Source organism: Natator depressus, chromosome 6 (assembly GCF_965152275.1).
Source record: "Natator depressus isolate rNatDep1 chromosome 6, rNatDep2.hap1, whole genome shotgun sequence".
Classification (NCBI taxonomy): Eukaryota; Metazoa; Chordata; order Testudines; family Cheloniidae; genus Natator; species Natator depressus.
Genome location: NC_134239.1, coordinates 11691778 through 11706506, shown reverse-complemented (window position 1 = coordinate 11706506; position 14729 = coordinate 11691778). Strand labels below are relative to the sequence as shown.

The 14729-nt window shown below is 51.4% G+C and overlaps 1 protein-coding gene across 1 annotated transcript; it reads right to left on the bottom strand.

Annotated features, from left to right (window-relative positions):
• Window positions 1–1630: 1630 nt before the first annotated feature.
• On the bottom strand, window positions 1631–11859 carry LOC141989692 (uncharacterized). Its single transcript, XM_074956627.1, has 4 exons — window positions 11836–11859; window positions 11184–11310; window positions 9554–9670; window positions 1631–3298 (listed from the first exon to the last, which is right to left on the bottom strand). Exons 1-4 carry the CDS (start codon window positions 11857–11859, stop codon window positions 2544–2546), a joined length of 1023 nt encoding a protein of 340 aa, XP_074812728.1. The 3' UTR covers window positions 1631–2543.
• Between the last annotated feature and the right edge of the window lie 2870 nt (window positions 11860–14729).

Genomic DNA, 14729 nt, shown 5'->3' with positions numbered 1-14729 from the left:
AGCGACATGCCGAACAACATGGCACATTTTATACCATTTCTGTTGGATGGTGCAGCCTGGTCACGCTGCTGGGCAAAGCTGGCCTGGGCCAATCAGGAAATGACCCATACTCATGGCAGAATCTTGGAACATCCAACCAGGATATGAGCTGTGTCCATTCTCACTGTCCAATGAGACAATCACAATCCAGGGTGTAATCCAAACTAGTAAGGAGAGGTGGGGGGGCATGTCACCGCCTGCCCGGTAACCTGGGGTGCCCAGTAATGATGTGCTGCTGTAGCTCCCAATGAGAGCCCTCGGCATCCCGGATCTGGAGTTCTGCCTCCCCTAGCTCGATCCAGTGGATTAAGTCCGGTTTGGAACCTGAAGAGCCTGTTTGGGGGGAAAGCTTTATTACTAAAGTTTTGGGGGCAGGGACTCATTAATATGTTGGCACAGCATCTGGAATGACAGGACACCAATCTGTCCAATCTGAAACAGAGGAAAGTACAAGCAATCCCAAGAAGGAGAGTAATGAAATTAATTTTCCTTATTGGAGATTTCTTCCTGTCTCTCACTTGTACTCTGAATCGGCAGCTTTTACAACCCTTCTCACTTTGCAGTGGGGGCCGAGTTTAAAGCCTTGCTGAGGTTAACTCTAGATGTTCCATAGAAATATCCCATTCTGCTGACACAGGGCTGGGCAAACTTTTTGGCCAGAGGGCCACATCGGGGTTGCAAAATTGTATGGAGAATCATGGGGAAGACTTTGGAAGAAGGGAACTTTGCTCCTTTGCCATCTTACAGTGGTTCAAATGTTTCAGGTATGTCATTAAGGCAAATCGGCCACAACGTGTCATGGCAGGTGTCACCGTTACACAGACATTCCAGTTCTTTTGCATTGTTCAGTTGTACAGTTGTTAAATTTACGATGTTCATTCTTTTGGGGGAGGTGGGGAGCTGTTGCAGCAGCAGTGTTTTCCCCCTGCCTTATTTGTCTGATAAGAGTTGCCTCAAGAACCGACTCTAGTCAGACAAATAAGGCAGGGAGAAAACAAATAAATGGGAAACTCTCTCTGTGCACCTGCCAGTCACACAGTTCATCAGGCCTCATGGGCAGTTGGGCCCGAGAACATTTTGACTGGTTACACTGTTTACATTGGCTTCTCCACATGCTGTGTGAATGCATCAGCTTCTTTAATAGGAAAGAAACACTGGGTTAGACAGACCTCTGTTACAGATTAGGTACATAATTCTTCTTTGTTACATTTCTATTTAGAATAGACGGCATGAGCAGTTCCTGAGTCTTTTTTCAATCACACACACTCGGTCAGAAGTGGGCAAACTACAGCCTGTGGGCCACATCTGGCCCGCGGGACCGTCCTGCCCGGCCCTTGAGCCCCCGGTCAGGGAGGCTAGCCCCCGGCCCCTCCCCCGCTGTCCCCCGCAGCTGCATGGGCAGCATGGCTGGCTCCAGCGGGGCGGTGCGGCTGCTAGTCCTGCTGCTCTGAGCGGCATGGTAAGGGGGCAGGGAGCAGGGGGGTTGGATGGGGCAGAGGTTCTGGGAGCGGTCAGGGGACAGGGAATGGGGGGGGGGGGTGGACAGGCATGGGAGTCCTGGGGAGCCTGTGAGGAGCTGGGGGTGTGGATGGGGTCAGTGCAGTCAGGGGAAAGGGAGCAGCTGGGGTTGGATGGGGATGGAGTCCCGTGGGGGGCAGTTGGGGCGGGGGGTCCTGGGAGGAGGCGATCAGGGGACAAGGAGCATTGGGCACTGGATGGGTTGGGGGTTCTGAGAGGGGCCCTCAGGGGCGGGGGCCCGGATGTTTAGGGAGGCACAGACTTCCCTACCCAGCCCTCCATACAGCTTTACACCCCGATGCGGCCCTCGGGCCAAAAAGTTTGCCCACCCCTGCACTAGGTTGTCCTGCCCCTCAGCCCAATCCATGCTGAGACAGGACTGCAAATCCCACCTCTAGATGTCATCCAAGAGTAATCCTCTGGCTGGAACCAAGGTAGACGTGTGGGGGAAGTTCCTAGCTTCGTCCCATTGAGACGCGGGGAGGGGGAGAGGGTGAGTGAGTGTGGGACAGAAAGAGAGAGACCTGGTTGGATCCCACCTAATGCAGTAGGCTGTGACCATCTGCTCTAAATACACTCCACCTGTCTGCTCTTCCACACACTGCTAAGCCAAGTCCCCTTCCCTGTCCCCCTCCCCCCCATCTCTCTGCTGGGCATCCTGGCGACAGGACTATGTCCTGATCTGCATCTGCTGGAGCTGTGTCAGGCTCACTGACTGCCAGAAGCCCTTGAGGCCCTGCAGGTGGCAGAAGGGCATTGGGGTGCATGACCGGGTGCTGAGAGGTTGGCCAATCTAGCGAAGTGCTTGCCCCAGCCAGCACAGCTGTATGGCCGCTCTCGGCTGTGAATGAACCGATGTGATAGCAAGGAGGAGGCCGGTGCAAAGTTCCTGCTTCAGCCAATGCATCGGAATGTCCTCCCCGGCAGTGTGCGTGCACTGGTGCTTGATCAGTGCATTGGTTCTGTTGAAGTTCTTACTAGAATCGTTACAATGGTGTGGCTGCTCCTTGATGTGTGCGCTGGTGCGCTCTCAGGCTTGAGCTCCATGCAAAGCCCTTCCCGCAGTCAGCACAGCGGTGTGGTCGCTCCCCGGTGTGCGTGCGCTGGTGTCTTCTCAGGTGTGAGCTCCGTGAAAACCTCTTCCCGCAGTCAGCACAGCGGTGCGGTCGCTCCCCGGTGTGCGTGCTCTGGTGTCTTCTCAGGTGTGAGCTCCGTGAAAACCTCTTCCCGCAGTCAGCACAGCGGTGTGGTCGCTCCCCGGTGTGCGTGTGCTGGTGTGTTCTCAGGTGTGAGCTCCGGAAAAACCTCTTCCCGCAGTCAGCACAGCGGTACGGTCGCTCCCCGGTGTGCGTGCGCTGGTGTGCTCTCAGGCTTGAATTCTGTGCAAAGCCCTTCCCGCAGTCAGCACAGCGGTGCGGTAGCTCCCCGGTGTGCGTGCGCTGGTGCGTTCTCAGGTGTGAGCTCTGTGCAAAGCTCTTCCCGCAGTCAGAGCAGTGGTATGGTCGCTCCCCAGTGTGCGTAAACCAGTGTGTTCTCAGGATTGAGGACTGTCTGAAGCTCTTGCCACAGTCAGCGCAGCGATAGGGACACCGGCCCATGGGGAGTCTCTTGCTGAGTTTATTCGGGGGACGGACTGCGTCCTGTGCATGGGTCCTTTTGTGCGCTGTTGGATCCTGCGTTCCTGCCGCGCTCTCCCCACACTCAGACGGTGTCCTCGGTCCCCCCAGTATCCCGAGCCCTGCTGGAGAGAGCAGAGGTAATCCCAGTGTTAACTCATAGTTAAGGCTACAGGTTTGTCAAGGAAGGAAAAATTTCAAGGATGGAGCGATTTCCCCATTTGTCTGTGACTGTTTTTTGGATGGGTGCCTCACCCAGCAATGGTGGCTCCTGTCCCACAGGGCTGGACCCAAAGTCTTGCTCTGGGTACTGAGACCTGGCCTGCGGACTTACAGTGCCACTCAGATTTGCCCCCGCCCCCAGTCATGATGGTGGGGGAGGTGGGGCAAACTTCAGTGAATGGACTTGCCACTCATATCTTCTCCAGCCTGCCTCAACGCCTCTGCATCAGCCTGCAGTTAGGGTTGCAGTATTGGAGGGTTCCTGGGCAGGGCGAGGAGGAGGGCAGGTTTTGTGAAAAATCATGGAGCGGTCACAGTACATTTAGTGACCTGTGACTTTTACTAAATTTACTACAACTGCTCCGTAATTTCCGATAGGAAATGCTGACACAAATCTGCAGCCTGACTCAGGGTGGTTCTACCCTATGCTGTTTGTGCAGCACCTAGCACCTGCTCCCACGTGCGCCATGCACCTCTTGGGTCTTGTTCGATGCTTAAATTGTAGCCTGCCCAGGATACAGGCAGCGTCTGGCACAACGGGGCCCTCATCCAGAACTAAGTGCTAACACACAGGATCCGGGTTTTGTTTTCACTGATTTTGGTTTTATTTCCATCAGAGGGGTTTATTTACGTGTTGCTGGTTCTGTACTGTCTCCTGTTTTACAGTACGTCTCTCGTTCCCCAGTATTTGCTCTGTTTAAACTATATTAGTTTGAAACCAGTTTAGGATCTACAATCCCCTCGTGGACACATTGAGACTGGTATAAAGCTGCTTACATCAGCGTAGCTTATTCCTGTGCAGGAGTGAGTCCTTTTCAAGGAATTCCTTCTAAAGATGTCATCTACCCTGAGCCTGTTTCACTCTTTGTGCAAAACTAAACTAAAACCTCAAGAGGGTTGGGGGGAGGTTTGAGGGGATGACCAGTCACTCAGGGTTTGTGAGATGTAACCTGAAAAACAGGTCTCTATTGTGTCACAAGACAATCAGTGACACTGCTGAGCTGGAAGGGGTGAACGGCTGCCACCCAGCAGGCCTTTGATCTACAGACTGTCACAGACCATGTTAAGGCTGAGGGCTGTGCTAAGCATTGACACTGAAGCAATGTAAGTGACAATGATTTTGTGCCACTGAGAGAGCAGGAGGAAAGGGGGATGTGACAAAGGCCATCCCACCCCCTCTCCCTCACACCCAGCCCATACACCAGGATACTCCAAGTCGTGCTACACAGGATAATTTCCTCTGGCTCCCATGTGCGTTCGTGCCCCCAGCAGCAGCTGCCTGGCACGTGGGGCAGTTTTAGAGCATTACAGTGAAACGCTGCAAATACTGGAGACCTGCTCTACAAAATGGCGTCCTCCGCACTCATCGTACATGACTGATCCTGCCCTGAGTCATTCCCAGCTTTCTCCTTGTTCGCCGGGGACATGTTTCTCCAGTCTGAGAGATCACGTGTTATGTGAAGTGGCAGAGAGGGGGTGGGGTGGGAACCTGGAGAGGACAGCGCCTTCTCTGCCAAGGGCCAGTGACTCGGGGATGTTCTCCCAGGCTGCAAGCAGGTTTTTGCCTGTCTGAGCTATGTCTGGATCCAGGTGCCCAGGGCCAGAGAACACCAGCGCACACAACTTGAGTCAGGAGGGGCAGAGGCATGAAGCCCGTCTGAAAAATCTCTCGGACGCCCCTGCCTCGGTATGATTTTCTGAGGTGCGGAAAGCCTAGAAGGTGGTGTTGTGGTCTATGGACCAGTAGGAGTGTCTTTCTACCCAGGTGCTTGTCTGCCCCCCAGTGCCAGATCCACTGACACACACATATTTTATCCTCACAGCCCCAGTGCCCTCTCCATTACACAGGTGGGGTAACTGAGGCATGGGGGAGTTACAGTGACTCACTTCTAGAACCGAAACAAGATGTTTTGAATCCTGCTGCAAAGTCCTACCCACTAGGGAAATGCAGGCCCCATATGCTCCCCCACCACAGAGACCTCTCTCTTTCCCTCAGCATCTCTCAAATCCACTGTGACATTGCACTCTATATGATTTTATAAAAATATGCTAATGAGTGTGACTATAATGTAACTGAGGCATGCTTCATGCAAAAGGTCTCATTACAAAGCTTATAATCTACTGAATGTGTTTATCCTATTTGTATGAATGTCTCATTCTTGCATCTGAAACTAGAAATATAATATATAACTCTGAGGGCCTATTGTAATTATGCAAAGTGTGGACCATTAATGGTGGTATGGAATCTTGACAGGAACACTTCTTAAGCTGCTTTCAGTTTAAGCCTACAGCTGTTAGGGGGCGTGGTTCAGACCTGGGTCTGGGTTTGCAGCAGGCTAGCGGGTCTGGCTCAAACCAGGCAGGGCACTGAAGTCCCAAGCTGCCAGGGCAGGGAAAGCAGGTTCAGAAGTAGCCTTGGTACATCAGTTGGCAACCCCAAGGGGGTTTCTGTGATCCAACCCATCACATCCATCACCCCACATCTCTTCCAAGTTCATCACTGTTAGGATATAGATATTCAGACCTGTCTGTAAAGGCCTATACTCTAAGAATTTAGGTGTATTTTTACCACTTGGCTAGTTAGAGGTATAAAAGAAAGAATCAAAATCACTGTCTGCCAGTGTAAGGGCCTTCTCTTACTGTGACAGTCTGAGGCCCTGTTCTTAGGCTAAGGCCTTTGGCTAAGCAGCAGAGGCAGCCATAAGCTGGGAAGCGACCGGTCACATCCTCCCATTCCAAACTAGTCACATTGAAAGAAGGTGCTATTGGGCTGTTAGGAATACAATCCTGTCCTGATAATGCCTATCACCTCCAGAGAAAGGGAAGTGCCTAGAAGATGTAAAAGGAAACTTAGTTTGGTAGCATCCTGTCTGGCAAGAACTCACTTATCAATAGCTGGGATGTGAAATCCTCACTTCTGTATTGTTTTGTCATTATAGTTCCCACTTTGCTATTTTTTGTCTGTATAATCTCTGTCTGGTTCTGTGATTGTTTCTGTCTGCTGTATAATGAATTTTGCTGGGTGTAAACTAATTAAGGTGGTGGGATATAATTGGTTACATAATCATGTTACAATATGTTAGGATTGGTGAGTTAAATTTCAGGAAAATGATTGGTTTAGGTATAGCTAAGCAAAATTCAAGTTTTACTGTATAGTCTGTAGTCAGTCAGGAAGTGGGTGTGGGTGATGGGAACAGGGAATGGGGGTAAGGAAATTGGAATCATGTTTTGCTAAAGGGGGAAATGGGAACAAGGAATGGGGATGGGGAAACTGGAATCATGTTTGGCTAAGGGCAGGAATGGGAAGAGGGACACAGGTGTAAGGCTCTGTGGTGTCAGAGCTGGGAAGGGGGACACTAAGGAAGGAAACTGGAATCATGCTTGCTGGAAGTTCACCCCAATAAACATCGAATTGTTTGCACCTTTGGACTTCGGGTATTGTTGCTCTCTGTTCATGCGAGAAGGACCAGGAAAGTAAGCGGGTGAAGGAATAAGCCCCCTAAGAATCACCTCCCCATCTCTGATCCATTTCTGTCACAGCTTTGAGGCCCCATCATTTTTAGGTCCCATCGTAGGTCACAGATATCCAATGATTAGGAAAGATGGGAAGTATGATAGTAAGACTCCCTGGCTTAACCAGGAGATCTTCAATGACCGGAAACTCAAAAAAAAGAGTCATACAAGAAGTGGAAACTAGGTCAAATTACAAAGGATGAATATTAAAAACAAAAAAAACAAAAAAAACCCCAAACAAACCCACAAGCCTGTAGGAACAAAATTAGAAAGGCCAAGGCAAAAAAGCGAATTCAACTAGGCAGTAATATAAAGGGAAAAAACAAAGCATTTTACAAATACATGGGAAGGCAGAGGAAAACAAGGACAGCCTAGGCCCATTCCTAAATGGAGGGAAAGAGAATAAGAGAAAACGCAGCAATGGCCGAACAGTTAAATGCCTCTTTTGTTTCAGTTTTCACCAAAAAAGTTAGCTGTGATCAGCTGACTAACACAGTCAACATCAGTGTCAATGGGGTAGGATCTGCGCCTAAAATAGGCAAGGAAAATAGTTATGAATTACTTAGACAAGTTAGAGGTCTTCAAGTTGGCAGGGACTGATGAAATACATCCTAGAATACTTAAGGAACTGGATGAAGAGATCTCTGAGCCATTAGTGATTATCTCTAAGAATGTGTGGAGGATGGTTGAGAGACCGGAGGATGGGAAAAGGGCAAATATAGTACCTAGGTATAGAAACGGGATAAGGACAACTCAGGGATTTATAGACCAAGTAATCAAACATTCTATTTGTGAGCACCTAGAAGGACATAAAGTAATAACTAGCAGTCAGCATGGATTTGTCAATAACAAATTATGTCAAACTAACCTAACATCCTTCTTTGACGGGTAACAAGCTTTGGACTGGGCGGACGCAGTAGATGTCACATCTCAAATTTAGTGAGGCTTTTGATACCGTCTTACATGACCTTCCCATAAATAAACTAGAGAAATATAGCCGAGGCAAAGCTACTGTAAGGTGGGTTCGCAACTGGTTGGAAAACTGCACTGAGAGAGTGGTTCTTATCGTTCTCTAATGAGCTGAAAGGGTATCTTGAGTGGCATCCCAAAGGGATCTGTCCTGAGTCCGGTTCTATTCCGTATCTTCATTAATGATTTAGACAATGGCATGGAAAGTGCACTCATAAAGTTTATGGATGATTCAAAGCTGGGGAGGGGTTGCAACCCTTTAGAGGACAGGACTAGAATTTAAAATGATCTTGACAAAATGGAGAAATGGTCGGAATTGAAATGATTGCCTAGGAAGGAGTACTGCAGAAAACCATCGGAGGTTATAGTGGATCACAAACTAAGTGAGTCAACAAAGTGAATCCTCAACTGGAATACTGTGTCCAGTTCTGGGCCTCACACTTCAGAAACGATGTAGACAAGCTGGACAGGGTCAGAGGAGAGCAACAAGAATTACTAAAGGTCTAGAAAACATGACCTACGAGGTAAGATTGAAAAAAATTGGGTTTGTTTAGTCTGGAGAAGGGAAGACGGCCGGGGGCGGGGGAGGGGGAGAAAGGATTTGATAACAGTCTTCAAGAACGTAAAAGGTTGTTACAAAGAGGAGGGTGATAAATTGTTGTTCTTATCCACTGTGGCCAGGACAAGAAGTAATGGGCTTAAATTGCAGCAAGGGAGATTTAGGTTGGACATAAGGAAAAACTTCCAAACTGTAAGGGTAGTTAAGCACTGGAACAAATTACCTGGAGAGGTTGTGAAATCTCCATCATGGGAAGTTTTTAAGACCATGTCAGGCATGGACTCGATAATACTTAGTCCTGCTTCAGTGCAGGGGACTGACTGGACTAGATGACTTACTGAGGTGCCTTCTAATTCTGTGTTTCTAGGATTTCCAGGATTCATAGATATCAAGGCCAGACAGGCTCATTGTGCCCATCCAGCCTGGCTTCCCGTCTATCGCAGCCAAAGAATCTCTCCCCCGTGATTCCTACCTCCTGGTTGAAGAAGAACAAAGCTTTGAGAAAGTCACACCCCATTTCCACTGACAGACTTCCAGTGAGGGAGAATCTATTGCGTCCTGTGGGGAGCTCTCCCAGTGGTTCATTCCCCTCCCAGATAAACACTGGCCCCTAATTCCCAGTCTCCATTTGTCCCCTTCTGCTCCCAGCCAGTGCATCTCACTTGGCCTTTGCCTTCTACATGAAGGAGCCCTCTGCTAGCAGGTATGTAAATCAGAAGGGACTGGGTGTAGGATTCATACAAGGTTCATGCACTTGGCAACGTTCAGGGCACACCCGGAGTGTTGTGCTGGACCTGTGCACACACAGCTCCTCTCAAGGGCATCAACCTTGGAATCTCGCCCAAATGACATGAACCGTGGGAAGCCTCTCAGGACTGGGCTCAAGGCCCGAGAGCAAGGAACGCGGTAGATAGAAATTGGTAAATAAGAATGTTAAACAAAGCCAGTGTATTCCTTTTATCTGTTGGAGAATGTAATGCGCGGGGGGAGAGAGAGAATAAAGGGGAAGGTGGAAAGCTGACAGGCAGAAGCCTGTTAGCAGACCAGCCGCTTGCTTGCTAAAAGCTGTGTCCCGTCTTGTCATTGAACCGCCACAGACTGGGTTATGATGACTCACCTTGGGAGGGGCTCTCAGGCCCCGAGCTTTCCCTGGAGTCCTCGGCATCCCGGATCCAGAGCTCTGCCTCCTCTATCTCAATTCTGTGGATTAAATCTGGTGTGGAACCTGAATAGCCTGTTTGGGGGGAAAGAATCAGTTTTATTACTGAAGTTTTGGGGACAGGGACTCATTTATATGTTGGTGCAGACCAAACAATGGCCCTACTGGGTCAGACCAAAGCCCAGTGTCCTGGCTTCTGACAGTGGCCAGTGCCAGGTGCCCCAGAAGGAATGAACAGAACAGGTAATCATCAAGTGATCCATTTCCTGGATTCACATTCACAGCTTCTGGCAAACAGAGGCGAGGGACACCATCCCTGCCCATCCTGGCTAATAGCCATTGATGGACCTGTCCTCCATGAATGTATCTGCTTCTTTTTTGAACCCCGTTATACTCTTGGCCTCCACAACAGTCTCTGACAAGGACTTCCACAGGTTGACTGTGCATTGTGTGAAGAAATACTTCCTTTTATTTGTTTTAAACCTGCTGCCTACTCATTTGATTTCGTGACCCCTAGTTCTTGTGTTATGAGAAGTAGTAAACAACACTTCCTTACCTACTTTCTCTACCAGTCATGATTTTATAGACCTCAGTCTCCCCTTAGCTGTCTCTTTTCCAAGCTGAAAAGTCCCAGTCTTATTAATCTCTGCTCATACGGAAGCCGTTCCATACCCCTAATCATTTTTGTTGCCTTTTCTTGATCCTTTTCCAATACTAATATATCTTTTTTGAGATGGGGCGACCACATCTGCATATAGTATTGAAGATATGGGCGTCCCATGGATTTATAGAGCGGTAAAATGATATTTTCTGTCTTATTATCTATCCCTTTCTTAATGATTCCCAACATTCTGTTTGCTTTTTTGACTGCCGCTGCACATTGAGTGGATGTTTTCAGAGAACTATCCACCATGACTCCGAGTTCTCTTTCTTGAGTGCTAACAGCTAAACAGCACAACAGGACCCCGATCTCAGTCAAGGTGTGTCTGCACAGCACCTGGCATGATGGGGCCCCAATCTCGGATGCTGCTTGAGAGGAAAGCGCAGGAGATCCCAAGCAGGAGAGTAATGAAATAAACCTTCCTTAGAGGAAATTTCTTCCTGTCTCCCAACAGGCAAGTTCAGTTCATACTCTGAAGCAGCAATGTCTATGACCCGTCTCAATTTGCTTTGGGGACTTAGACACGGCAGGTGTCACCAGGTGTCACCGTTACACAGACTTATCAGTTCTTTTGCTTAGGATGCAAGTATTGGTCAACTCCACGGTTGTTAAGTTTATGATGTTCATTCTTTTTGGGGAGGTGGGGAGCTGTAACAAGCAGAAGAAGAGTTTTCTTCCTCCCTTATTTGCTCATGTGCTGTTTGGAACCAGCCCTGTACCACGACTGAGGTGAGGTAGGTAATGCAAGTAAACAAGTTACAACTAAGATTAGCCCCAGGCTCTGTAGCCCTGAGTTCTTCAACAGGAAGCCGAACTGAAAGAGGCTGTCATTTGACACTACTCAGCCATGGGGTGGCACATGCCAGGGGTGGCATCAAGGGAACACAGACATTGGACAGCTATGAGTAGAGATAAATTGGTCCTTACCCAAGGAAACGAGGGCCCGGTAATTCCTCAGCATCTGGTCCCGGTACAGATGCTTCTCTGGCCGGGACAAGAGCTCCCACTCCTCCCGGCTGAAATACAGAGCCACGTCCTCAAACGCCACCCGCAGCTGCTGGCACAAGCGTTACACACTCAGCACCCTCCGCTCCAGCCCCAGCCCGGGCTCTCAGCAGGGGACGCGGGTTCTAGGGCAGCGGCCCCCGGGGAACCCCCAGCCCAGCAGCTGTGACCCAGGGAGACCCCCCCGCACAACCCCCCGGGGACTCGGGCCCTGCTGGCCGGGGACAGGAGCCGCCCTCGGCTCCCCAGGGGGCTCTGGGGCGGGGCGCTGGGAAGGGCCCGAATCCCAGGGCAGGGACCAGGCTCCTCCCCCGGCCGGAGTCCCCGCCTCCGCCCCAGGCCTGTGCTCGGCCCCGCTCCCGGCCCCGGCTCGGCCGCCTCGGGGCTCCTCGGCCCGGCTCCGCGTGTCCGCCCGGCCCGGGGCCCCCAGCGCCGCTCCCCGGCCCCAGCGCTCCGGCTGCGGCAGCCCCCAGCCCCGGGGTCACTAGCGCGGGAGGGACCCGGCCCCGGCCCCCCTCGGCCCCAGCCGGGACCAGCCAGTGCCCGGCCGGGGAGTCCCCGCCCCGCGTCCTACCTGCGCCGGCCCCGCTGCAGCCATCGCCGTGCTCGGCTCCGGCCCCGGCCGCTTCCTCCGCCCGGGCAGCGACTTCCCGCCCCGCAGCTGGTGCCTCCCCGGGGCCGCCTCCCGCCCGCTCCCCGCCCGGCCCCAGCGCCTGCGCCGCCAGCTCCAGCAGCCGGGGGAGGCCCCAGCGCAGCGACCCTCCGGCCCAGCCCCCCGCCCCCGGACGCCTCGGTCCCGAGTCTGGCCGCTGGGGGCGCTCGCGGCACGTGTTCCCCGGGCGGCAGGAGCCCGTAACGGGGCAGCCCGGTCCCCGCCCCTGGGCTGTGCGCGGGGCCCCGCTGTGCCGTGGGGAGCTGGGAGCAGGGCAGGTGCGTGGTGGTTGTTGCTAGATTTCAGAGTAAGAGCCGTGTTAGTCTGTATTCGCAAAAAGAAAAGGAGGACGTGTGGCATCTTAGAGACTAACCGATTTATTTCAGCATAAGCTTTCGTGAGCTACAGCTCACTTCATCGGCTGCATACTGTGGAAAGTGTAGAACATCTTTTTATACACAGAAAGCATGAAAAAATACCTCCCCCCACCCCACTCTCCTGCTGGTAATAGCTTATCTAAAGTGATCACTCTCCTGACAATGTGTATGATAATCAAGTTAGGCCATTTCCAGCACAAATCCAGGTTTTCTCTTCACCTCCCCCCCACACAAACCCACTCTCCTGTTGCTAGGCTGTGTGAGGTTGGTGTGTGTATTTGAGGAGATCCCCCCCAGGCTGGGTCTGGGGTGTGGGTCTGAGTGGTACAGGAAGGCTGTGTGATGTGAGTGGTTTACAGATCACAACGTGACTGTGGAGTGTGTGTGTGTCACAGTAAGACAAGGGTCTGGCTGTGTGATGTTGGTGTGTGTGTTACTTCCAGGGGATCACACCCATGTCCCTTCCCAGCGCCCCGGGGAGGGCAGGTGCCCCATCAGATGCCATGTTCTGGCCTCGGTGCTGGCACTGAAGCAGCTGCCCCTGCCCCCCGTTCATTGTGCCGGGCCCTGCGCACCTCAGGTGCCCCCCCAGCCCGTCACAACAAATGGTCCAAGGTGAAGCACATCAAGGGCCTGCGGGACACCGAGTGCAGCCAGCTCTTCCAGAAGCTCGCCATGCTGCAGCGCTTTACCCGCAATGCTATCGTGGGGGGGAGGAAGGGAAGGATCTTGTGCGTGACACAGCCCCAGCCAGAGGGAGTGCTACGGAGCCCTGCCAGCTTCCCCGTGCCCCACAGGCCCCGCTGCAGCCAGAGGGGGCATTACAGAGACTTCCCAGCCTCCCAGGACTTGACAGGGCCCAGCCAGAGGCTGTGGCTACAGAGCCCTGCCAGCCCAGCCTTGACCACTAGCACTGACCCTGTTGCCCCTAACCACAGCACCCCCTAACCTCTGTTAACCCAAGGCCAGCATCCTTCTTGGCTGCTGGAGGAGAGGATGCTGGTCTGAGGGGTAGAGTCTCCCCTTCTCATCCTTTCTCCACTGGACCTTTCTTTTGTTTCACAGCACCTCCCCTACGGTGGCTGAGTCTCTCCCCATCTCTCGCAGATGTTTCGCATAAGAGGGGGCAGCCCAGTCTCTGTGGTTCAGGCGGCCTAAGATAACAGCTAACGGTGGCTGAAGAGGGGAAGGGCCCTGGAACAGGTAATTTGGGGCAGGGAGGGTCACCAGGAGCCCCAGGATGCCTGGGTCTCATCGCTACCTCTGCAATTGGATAGTGGGTTACAGCAGGGGGGTCACCTTGTTTCTATTCCTGGCTCTGGGAGGGTAGTGGATCGTGGTGGGTTAAAGCAGTGAGGGCTGGGAGTCAGGACTGCCCTCAAGTGGGGTCCCAGCTGTGCCTCCCTTGTGACGCTCCATCTCTGTCCTTTGCAGCAGGGGGACCCAACCCTGATATCAACACCAACCTGGCCAACCTCACTGAGCAGTGCCGGAGCATGGTCTTGACCAAAGCATCCACTGAGGTGGCCATCAAGGGAAGGGTACGTAGCTGCGTCCTGCCAGCTGGGCTCATGGGCTGCAGCCTTTTTGAATTCTCTGGGTCAGACCAGACCATGCCGAGGTGTTACAGGGAAAAATGAAAACCATTGTAAACCTATATGTTCCCCCTTCACAGGACGCAGGATCTTGTACCTGGTATCAGCGTCTATCGCTGTGGAAGCAGCTGGTGATGTTGGTCTCATCCTCCTTCCAGTGTAGTGCAAGGAAAGAGGACAGAGACAGATAGGTGTTCCAAAATAATATAATAACATTTAACATTCCTGTGATGGGAAGAACACGTCAACAGCCCAACACTATAGCATTTAATTTCAGAAAGGGGAACTATACAAAAATGAGGGGGTTAGTTAATTAGAAATTAAAAGGTACAGTGAATAGAGTGAAATCCCCGCAAGCTGCATGGACACTTTTCAAAGACACCATAATAGAGGCCCAACTTAAATGTATACCCCAAATTAAAAAACACAGTAAAAGAACTAAAAAAGAGCCTTAAGAAACAGTGAGAGATAAAAAGGCATCTTTTAAAAAGCGGACGTCAAATCCTTTTGTGGTAAATAGAAGGGAGCATAAATACTGCCAAATTAAGTGTAAAAATGTAATAAGAAAAGCCAAAAAGGAGTTTGAAGAAAAGCTAGCCAAAAACTCAATAGGTAATAACAAAATGTTTTGTAAGTCCATCAGAAGCAGGAAGCCTGCTAAACAACCAGTGGGGCCCCTTGGACGATCGAGATACAAAAGGAGCACTTAAAGACGATAAAGTCATTGAGGAGAAACTAAATGAATTCTTTGCTTCAGTCTTCACGGCTGAGGACGTTAGGGAGATTCCCAAACCTGAGCTGTCTTTTGTAGGTGACAAATCTGAGGAAATTGTCACAGATTGAA

Excerpts from the sequence above, each read along its gene's own strand:
- LOC141989692 (XM_074956627.1), bottom strand. The coding sequence starts at position 11,859 with ATGGCTGCAGCGGGGCCGGCGCAG. Across the intron at positions 11,311-11,835 it reads CTGCAGCGGGGCCGGCGCAG|CTGCGGGTGGCGTTTGAGGA; the intron begins GTAGGACGCGGG and ends TTGTGCCAGCAG. Across the intron at positions 9,671-11,183 it reads CCGGGCCCTCGTTTCCTTGG|GCTATTCAGGTTCCACACCA; the intron begins GTAAGGACCAAT and ends CCCCCCAAACAG.